We start from the raw sequence: 9,484 nt of genomic DNA on the forward strand, positions 1-9,484 counted from the left end.
GCTAGCTCCGTCATCCCTCTGAGCACCCGGTACCCCTCCTCTTTCCCACCTATATGTAAATAGACTTAGGGCCAGGGATGTAGTTCATAGGGAGAATGCTTCCTTAGTATCGTTAAGGTCTTGGGTTTGATGTCCAGCATTTGGGAGGGAGGGCAGACTCAAGAACAAGCAAAGCACGGTAGCCCAGACCTAGCATCCCACCTGGTACAATGGTGGAGGCACTGTAAATTCAAGCCAGGCGGGACAACTTAGTAAGCCCTTGTCCCAAAAGGGAATAGGGATGTAGCTCAAGTGGTGGAATGCTTGCCTGGCTTGAGCAAAACCCAGAGTTCAATCTCCAGTACTGCAAGAAACAAAATTTAAAAAGAACCCGATATAGCCTGTGGCTCACTGCAAATCAGTGTGTCAGCACAAGACACCAAACTGCATCGATCCTCAGTCTGGCTTTCACTGAGATGGTGTCTAGTGGCCTATGGGCTTTCTACAAAGCAAACTTGCAGTGACCTGTTATGTATACTCCAGCACAGCACCCCTGCCAATAATGCTATAAAGTACTTTCCTTTTTATTTGTCTCAAGAATCAACCTCCAACTATTAGCTATCTGAATTCCCCTTTCCTCTTGGTGATTGTTCATGTTTGCTAAAAAGCTTCTTAGAAACTACAAATACAGTGGCCCCTTGACTCACAAACACAATTTTTTCACAAGGGCTGGTTGCAACTCAAGTTAATCAATTGAAGGCTCAGGCTCCTCTACACAGCCTTCAAAGTCTCTCCTGTATACTGGCAGATCTGCTTTGCAAGCACCAAGTCCTGAGTTTAATCCTCCCCGCCCAAAAAACCACCATACAGGCAGATCCTAGTGTCCTTAGAGAAACTGGCCCAGGATTTCTCAACCCCACTGGGAAAAGATGCTGTAATGGTCCTTCCAGAACTCTTTAAGGGTTAAATCTGCAACTGAGACCATCTGGAAGAATAAGCAGCCAGCAATCAGGTCCTAACTGAGACCAGTAAATTAAAATTCCAGTCATAACCCAACTTGTTCCTGTCAGGCTGGTTGTAACTTGAGCGCCCACTGTATAATCTAATTAGCTCTCAGACCCCAATTCCACGAGGGAAGAGGAATTCTGGAGAGGAACACATCCCCAACACCTACACACACACTCACAGAGTTCGGCTATGACCCACCTGAAAGCCTTTAGAATGGGACGGTCCACAAGCAGCCCCAGCCCTATAATAATGTGAGTCCTGGTCTACTGACTGGATTGAACCATGAAAAGAGGAATCCAGGTAGTGCCTAGTGGCATCCTCCAAGAAGGTAGGTTCCAACATCCTTGGTGATTTCAGTCAGCTCTTTACTTGTCAAAGATCATCATCATGTTGGTGGTATCTGTGAAATTCTGTATCCCTTCTCAATAACTAAACTGCTAAGGAAGTCTACTACTAAGTAACTCCTCTCCTCCAAGCTCAAAAGTGCTACCAAGATTCGAACGGGGGCCAGCTTCAATGTGGCCATACTTTGCGAAGTGTTTATGCCACATAAGCCTCTGCCATGGTTTCCGTCACTCTGAGAAGAGACTGTGAGAATCAAGCAAGGAGAGGGTAGGAAGAGGGCATGATGCAGATATACTCAGACCAAGAATAACAATGGTATTCAGATTCCTCTACAGTTTATTGTCACGGCAGAAGTTGTGGGAGACAGGAAGCCCCTGCCACACGTAACCGTGCAGTCAGAGACCCAGGATAGTCCTTCCCACCCTACTGCCAAGCCCCAAGCAGCCTGGCCCAAGCTTGGCTCCCTCCCCCTTCCCACTCTAGATGCACAATGACAGCTACCAAAGTTAGTGCAGCCAAATGGCCCCAGGCCTCTTCCTACTGCCCCTGCTCCAGTCCTTCCACCATACCCATTCACTGCCCACCAGCTCCCATTCCAAATTCCAACTTCCTTTTTTACACACTGGATGTTTCCATCATATCCTGAGAACCACAAACCCACTGCCAAGACTCCCCCCAACACACATTTAGGCCCATTCCCTCAGGGGCCTGAAAGGGTCAGTGAGAAGCCGTATCAGCTTTGGTGAATGGAGCCCCTGCCCCAAGCCCCCACCCTTGCATATATGGGACAAATAGGGAGTCTGATGGAGGTACCATGACAACTACAACAGCCTCTATTCCCTCATCCACCGTAATCTGATCAGGGAGGGAGGGTACACCTTCTCCTTAATGCCAAAATGGAGGAGGGGATAATTTAGGGGCCTGGGTCCCTAAAAGACATTAGGACATCTCTCCCAGGAGTGGGGAAATCACAGGTTAAAGGTCAAGGTTAGGGTAGCAATCAAAGATCAAGGTCATCTCCTCAAGTGATCTGCCCTTTATCCTTTCTTACTCTCACCCAAAGCCCTTATGCACCTCGGAGGTTAGTGCTGCGGGAGATGAGGGCTGGGTCCCACACGGAGCAACAAGGGTCACTTAACAGGAGACCTCCATGGTGTGCCCTGGGGGCCCTGACGGGAGAGTCCCAGACTCGCTGCTCTGGGACAGGGTGCCGGAGCGCGACCGGTTGCCATCAATGGAGGCTGCACTGGTCAGAGAGGCTGTGCGTGACCTTGACAAGCGGGTCATGCAGGATGAGGCCACTGTGGAGACAGAAGGATAGCAAGCAGTCAGAGAGGAGTAGTGGGGAAGGGAGGCTGGCAACTCAGACCAGGGTGCTTGGGTGGAAGCCCGAATTGCAGTGGAGTCTGGGAGTCAATGAGCTTGATTTAGCTAAGGTGGTCCAAGTCTAGGGATAATGATTCTACCCCCAGTACACATCCCTCACCAGTCCTCAGGATAGCCTCAGGACAGTCCCCATACTCACTGTAGCCCATGCCCTGTAGGAAGTACTTGAAGGCCTCCGTCAGCTTGCCTGGCTGTGGAAGTAAAACAAGGAGAGGGAGACAGCGAGGTGAGGTTAGAGGCCACGCTGGAGCCTGTGGTTTTGGCGGTATGGGAATGTGTGTCCGGCAGGGTACTCACCTGAGTTAGCTGGGGCTGACCTCCAGAGTCAGCCATCTGCTCCAGAGAAAGCCACCCAGAAAAAAATGACACACATATAAATCATCTGATCCATGCAAAAAGGTAGAAAAAGGTCATCTTTCCTAGCTTCCTCAATCCACCCCTTTTTGCATCTTTCTTCATTCAGCCCTCTTGCTCATGCGGAACCTGAAGGCTTTGGAGCTGAGTTTAGAGAGATATGGCTCCGGTCAGGGGCCAGGAGTCAGGCTGAGCAGGGAGTAGGATTACTGACCTTCAGGAAGGAGGTCTGGGTGGGGTCCAGTTTTGAGTTACATTCCACCTAGAGTAAACAGAGGTTGAATGAATGAGTTTACAATCTGTCCCCCACCCAAGCAAGGGACCCTGATGAAGTCTCTTTCCCTGTTAGCCCCGTACCCAGGTCTTCTTGACCAGAAACCAAATTCTTGATGTTCCAAAGTTGAGGGGCTGGGGATTTAGCTCAGTGGTTCCGGCGTCTGCCTTGCAAGTGTGAGGACCTGAGTTCTATCCCCGTACCAGATATGATCTCTCTCTCCCAGAGCCTGCCTCTTGGCAAGATACCCTTCTAATCACCACCCTTGGACACCAACCATCCTTCACCACCCCAAAGTCTCCTACTGACCACTGCATCTTCATGGGGTGCTTGGTCTCCTACCACCAGCATCACAGGGCACCTAGACGCACAATGACAGGGAGAAAGCAGTGAGACCCTGTCCACTGGGAAGAGCCTCTGGGAAAATAGCAGGAACCAGACTTCCTTTCCCATGCTGATTCCACGAAAAGGATTCAAGGGAGGAGACCTAAAGGGAGGCAACTGGCTAAAAAGAACGAAGTGAGAGGTGTCTGGGAATTGGAGAGGTGCCCAGGAATTTCCCTGGCCGGACTCTCCTTCACCGTGGTGCTGAACCCATGGCCTGAGGGCCACAGCTGGCTGTTTTGTTATCATTAAAAGCTCTAAAAGGTTCACCAGCACTGTCCTAAGGAATATAAGCACCTCTGGCAGAACCAGGGAGGGGGAAAAGCATAATCTCTTAAAAGTCTTACTTGAAGGTGATGTCACCACCTCGCTCTAAGTTCAGGTCTCGGCGGCTAGAGAGGGGTTCAAAAAGGAGGAATTTTAGGCAGGTGATGCTATCCATTCAGGTGTAAGATCTCCTTCCCACCCCATCCCTCTGTGAGGAAGCTATTTGCCTTCTCTATGGACAAATACTAGTGATTAAAAGTGGAAACCGAAGGAGAAAGCAGTAGGCAGATCCTGAGCACATTCACTACAGTCGCTATGCCCTAAACCCCTGGTCCGAGGGTAGTGAAGGGAAAGAAAGGCACAAAAACAAGAGATCAGGGCCGGGGATTTAGCTCAGTGGTTCCGGCACCTTCTTTGCAAGCGCAGGGACCCAAGTTCGATCCCTGGTACCAAAAACAGAGAGATCATCCTACTTCTGGGATCCTGAAGCTCCACTGGAGATAAACAGAAAAGGTGTAGTGCCTTACAGTCCTCCCCGCTGGGTCTGTCCCGAAGCTGCCACAGCTGCACAGCAAATCCCGGCCTTGATGTGCACTATGTACTCCAGAGGCCGCCCCCTCTTCTATGCCTCCCACCTCTCCCAGTTACCATTTCTGCCTTTGACATCTCTCGCACATGCTCGCACACAGCCCACCCACTTGTTGTAGCTGCTCCAGTACAGTTCAATGTTGTCCAGGTTGGGAGCACGCATGACGATATTTCTATACTTCTGAATCAATTCAGAATTTCCAGACAGCTCTTCCTAAAGGAGAAGAGGAGATAAATCAGGGTTGGTAAGACAAGCCAACAATTACTGGATAAAAAGAAGCAAATTTTTTTCTTTCCCCAGATGCTGTCCCAGCTAAGGAGGTCACCCCAAGCATTCAAAAATCCCTGCCGGTCCCTCTACTCCTTTCATCATCCACAACCACTTACCTGGCTGAAAAGATGTCCAAGGATCATCTCCGGAATGGAAGAGGTAAGGCCTGTTAACTACAGCGCAAGGACAAGTTAGCAAGCTGAGGACGTTATGGGGAGCAGAGACCCAGGCAAAGTGACACAGCTTCTCTTTCCTGCCCCATCATCTCCTTCTTGAAGCTCAGCGTCCATTCGGTTACACTAGTAGAGCCTAACTGGAGCAGCCAAGGGAAGCCCCACCCTCGTTCTCAAGCACAGGTTTTCCAAACCTTGTGGGCTGCCCAATCCATCCAGCCCTTGGCATTGGGGTCAATGTTGATGAGAACAAGACCTTCGACTGTGTCTGGGTGGGTAAGCTGAGGGGCAGCAGAAGAAAGGAGATAAGAAAAACAGCATGGCCTTCCCCTCTCCCCTCTGCACTCCACCCACCTCGGGGCTTCCACGGGGTCTGACTCCCCACTCTCGTCTCCTCTTCAATCCCCCCACCCCACTGAACACACACTAATAAGCAATATTCTCATCAGCCTGGACCCTCCTTTACCCCTTCTGGAAGTTTTTATTTCTTACAGCATAGCGCGACAGGATGTAAGCTCCAGCTCCAACTCCAACTCCAATTATTGATGAAAAACTGTAAAATGGAAATGCAAAGCTATCACAGCCCAATCTCTTCAAACTTCTCACCCTCCTCCCCCAGGCCATAGGCACAAAGGACAGCAAACGGACCTTCCTTATGTGAACAGGAGGGTACCAACGTGCTAAAGGTTGGCACTGGTAGTCAGTGTAAATCCCTGAAGTCCAGCCCCAGCTTCCTCTGGGAGGGTGAGTGACTCAACCTATCACCCCGACAGACACTCTCCTATACACACAGCTCTTTGTCCACGTTCACCTTTCAGGTGCTAGTTTAACTTGTTCCGCTTCCCAGTTCCTCTAGAGGAACAGGAAGAATAGAACTCAATGCAAGACGTAAAAACAGACACAACTTTAGTGAACAGGGAGAATGGGGAAACAGAGGCAAGGAAGTGAACCTCAGAGCTGCAGAGAGCCAAGAACAGCCAAACAAGCCCAGAAGTCGGCAGTAAGTACCACCCTTTACACAGCAAAGAAGCCTCCAAGGCTTTCTCTTCCTTCTCCCACTCTCCCCAACACACAGAGCTCCAGTTCACCAGGTGTGTGTCTGGAGGAGGGGGAGTAGGCAGGAAAGAGACAAGTCCAGCTGGTTCCCAAGGATTAGCTCACCACCACCTCTTCCTGTCTAACTTCTCGATCTGAGAAACTGGTCCTCAGCCTGCAGCGGGGCCTAGCATAGACCTTTCCTTTTCCTTCCCTCCATCTATACAGCTGCTTTACCGACTCTAGTCAGTTTCCCAAACTCCACCACCCTTCCTTTCAACACACAAGGTGGAACCACGGAGGAAGAAAATATCAAGGACAAGCTGGGTGTGGTAGCACCCATCTGTGCCTGCAATCCTAGCTCTTGGGAGGCTGAGGCTGCAGGATCACTGCGAGTTCAAGGCCAAGCTGGGCTACGCAGTGAGTTCAAGGCCAGGCTGTATAGCAAGACCTTGTCTCAAAAAAATAAAGAAAAATGAAACCATCAAGGACAGAGACCAAAACTAGCCCAAGAATGATAGTGGATATAGGAGTTCTAAGGGGGTTCTGTCCCGAAAAGAAAACTCTAGGTTAGAAGAGTCTCCAGGCCTCTCACTTTAAGTACTGCAGGATGCAAGGGATCATGTCTGCAAGCTGGTCCAGAGACGGGTACTGGTATCTAGGGAAGAGAGCATGTTAAGAAGATATCAAGCTGTGCCCATACCCCCCACACACCCACCCGTACCTCCAGATGCTCTCTCTCTCTCTCTCTCTATCCTCTGCCAGAATCACCACTGCCACCACTCACTGCCTTCCCTTTCCTCCTCCCTGGTTCCCTCTTCCCAACACCTGCCCCTTGCCTTAAAGTCTGCTGAAGGGTAAGGAGCTAATTCTCACCCCACGGGGAACACAGGGGCTCCTTCTTCCATTCCAGGCGCATCCACATGAACCCGCACGAAGTTTTGAATGATTTCCTGCATGTCCCCGAACTGAAACAGTGACTGGAAGCAGGATTTATCTAAAGAGAACCGACATCACCCTAACAATAGGATCAGAGGGGACAAAGTATCCCCACGTCAAAACCCACCCTCCTGCTTTGATGCCGGTCAGTTCAGGGAAGAACTTCTCCTTGGCATGCCACTGGGCATCTAACCAGACCCCGCCTGCCCATCTGACCATCCCGTCTCTGGGCTTCATCCTTCCCCTCCCAGCCTCTTCCCAGAAAGGAGGTGGGGGAGGGAAAATGAAGGTCCTTACAGTTGAGTCCCACATCGTGGTAGGTGAGGATCGCTGGGCGTTTGGGTTTGGGGGTGCCATAGACAGTAAAGGTGATGGAACCATAAGGTGTCTCCACAGAGTGAGTCTGTAGGAAAACAGTCACCATTGGGGAAAAGTTACACCAAGGAAGAGCTACACGAGTCAGGCAGATGACAGTGGGGCAAAGAGAAGAATTCAAAATAGTATCACAGCAAGAATTTAAAAACATGACAGTGGAAGACAGGCAGAAAGACTGGAAAATATCACAGCACTCTGGGAAGGGGAGAGTGGAGGGTTGGGGAAAGGACAGAAGAGAAAGAGCCAAGTAGGGCCCCTGCTCCCACACTGGGGCACCCCCCCATTACCTGTCCGGGGTCCAAGAGGATTCGGGCAGCTAACTCAGCCTCCTAGAGAGACACACACACAGACACACACAACCACAACGAGTCACATATGGATACAGACAAAGAAAGGAAGGTAGAGAGAGACCACAGACAGAAGCAGATTGACAAAAAGAGAAAGGAGAGGACGAAAGTTAGTGTAGTGACAAGACAAGGGTCTTGTATGGGACAAGAGATGGCAGAGTTGGAGAAAGCAAGGGTGTGCATTAGAATGAGCTGTGGATTTGGGAAGCCAGGTGGCAAGGGGGACACTTGAAGGTGGGGGATTGGGGCAGGGAAGCCACAGGGTCTCCAATAACCTTGGCAACCTCTGGTATCTGTCCTGGCAACAGTGGCTTCTCCTCCGTGATCTGCACCTCCTGTAATTCCGCCATGGTGGCCTGGCAGGGTAAGGAAATGAGACTCATGCTTGCCTCACACCACCTCGAACACCTGGTTTCCCCTCTCAGCACCCTTCCATGCAGGTACAGAGGGTCTAGGAGTTGACCACACAGAGAGCTTTTCCTGCCCCCAGCTCATTTTTGGGGCTAGGAGGAGCAGCAGGAGGAGTCTGGGAAGAGGAATCAGGACACCAGTTCTTCCCCAAGTCACTCCTTAACACCCACATCTCTTAGACACTCCCCACTTCCCCATCCTGAACAGAAATAAAGTACCAGAGTGGAGGGCAGTGTGGCTCTTTTCCATTTAGGGGATACCCCACACTCCCAGTTAGGTAGAAGGTGAAATTCGTGGCTCAGTGACTGGGTACTCAAAGGAACCAAGGCATAGAGTAGTGAGAGTTCACAATTGACGGTGACCTTCCACTAAGCTCAAGGTCAGTAGCTCAAAGGGAAGAGGGCTACAATGCCCAAAGCAGTGACCAATGTGGTAGGGACACAACAACAAAGGGACATGGGTATCCAACACAACCAAGGCCTCTCTTCTCCTAAGACTCCAGACTCTCCCTGCCAACTGCAAATAAGTTAGCACACGCTCAAGGTGCTGAGGGGAACGGGGGAGCCCCTGAGGAGACCTGTACAGAAGAAAGGCTGCAGCCTGGGGGTGGGGCCACTTACTGGGCTCCTACGGGCTGGATGCAGAGGGGTTGGGTTCAGGGTTCCCACTCCTGAGACTCTGGAGAAACACAGTAATGAGGTGAGTGGCATAGGAAATAGCGACACAGGCGACAGATCGTGGGTCTTTAGGGACAGAAAGCCTAAGCCAAGACCCAGACTCGCAGTGTCACCAACCCTCCCCAGGTCATTAACCCTCCCCAATCTCTACCCCTAGGTCCACAGAACATGTCCTCTCCAGGGTTCAATCAATACCGGCAGGACCTGGACAGCCTGTGGGGCCACGCAGCGCAGGCTGGAGAGGGGGCCGGGTGGCAAGAAGGAAGTGCTGATGTGGAGGAAGCCGAGAGGGTGTCTGAAGCTCTGGATTCTAACCCCGGTTCTGGCCCTAACGGCGTGACCTTGGTTGGCCCTGTCAGTTACTATTTAATCTCCTTTCTGCAAAGTAAAATGGGGGTGGCCAGGGGAACCCAAGATTTTTGACAGCTCTCCACTGAGACGGGGTAGAAAGCGTGACCGCTTTTCTCCACCATTTCAAAACAAACTGAAGAAGCCGCACGCGTTGGCTTCCCTCCTCCGCGTAGGTCCTCCAGAGAGAGAGGGGAGGGGGAGGCGGTCCCATAATCTCCCAGCCTCCCCGACGGCCCGCGAAAGCGCGCGCCAGCTGGGAGGGGATGGCAGGGCTGTGGGGTGGGCCGAGCCCCGCACCCGGAACCCGTCCCCAAGAGTCC

The 9,484-nt window shown here is 51.3% G+C and overlaps 1 protein-coding gene across 11 annotated transcripts in view; it reads right to left on the minus strand.

Annotated features, from left to right (window-relative positions):
- Nucleotides 1–1,650: 1,650 nt before the first annotated feature.
- The window catches only part of Ndrg2 (NDRG family member 2), a 12,142-nt gene continuing 4,308 nt past the window's right edge, over nt 1,651–9,484 (minus strand). For 2 of the 11 annotated variants that reach the window (XM_010637854.2, XM_010637844.2), the window contains exons 2-16: nt 8,001–8,081; nt 7,666–7,707; nt 7,301–7,406; nt 6,941–7,061; nt 6,660–6,722; nt 5,522–5,582; nt 5,224–5,310; nt 4,973–5,029; nt 4,696–4,799; nt 4,078–4,122; nt 3,656–3,707; nt 3,287–3,334; nt 3,016–3,051; nt 2,858–2,909; nt 1,651–2,633 (exon numbers count right to left, since the gene is read on the minus strand). In XM_010637854.2, the coding sequence (XP_010636156.1) occupies nt 2,467–2,633; nt 2,858–2,909; nt 3,016–3,051; nt 3,287–3,334; nt 3,656–3,707; nt 4,078–4,122; nt 4,696–4,799; nt 4,973–5,029; nt 5,224–5,310; nt 5,522–5,582; nt 6,660–6,722; nt 6,941–7,061; nt 7,301–7,406; nt 7,666–7,707; nt 8,001–8,075 (1,116 nt within the window). In that variant the 5' untranslated portion in view covers nt 8,076–8,081 and the 3' untranslated portion in view covers nt 1,651–2,466. Of the gene's footprint in view, nt 2,634–2,857; nt 2,910–3,015; nt 3,052–3,286; nt 3,335–3,655; nt 3,708–4,077; nt 4,123–4,695; nt 4,800–4,972; nt 5,030–5,223; nt 5,311–5,521; nt 5,583–6,659; nt 6,723–6,940; nt 7,062–7,300; nt 7,407–7,665; nt 7,708–8,000; nt 8,082–8,756; nt 8,815–9,008; nt 9,173–9,484 lie in introns of those variants that run through there. The other 9 variants (XM_010637851.3, XM_033765055.1, XM_010637850.2 and 6 more) reach the window with 9 other exon arrangements.

Source organism: Fukomys damarensis, unplaced genomic scaffold, assembly GCF_012274545.1.
Source record: "Fukomys damarensis isolate Sample0158 unplaced genomic scaffold, DMR_v1.0_HiC HiC_scaffold_17, whole genome shotgun sequence".
Taxonomy (NCBI): Eukaryota; Metazoa; Chordata; class Mammalia; order Rodentia; family Bathyergidae; genus Fukomys; species Fukomys damarensis.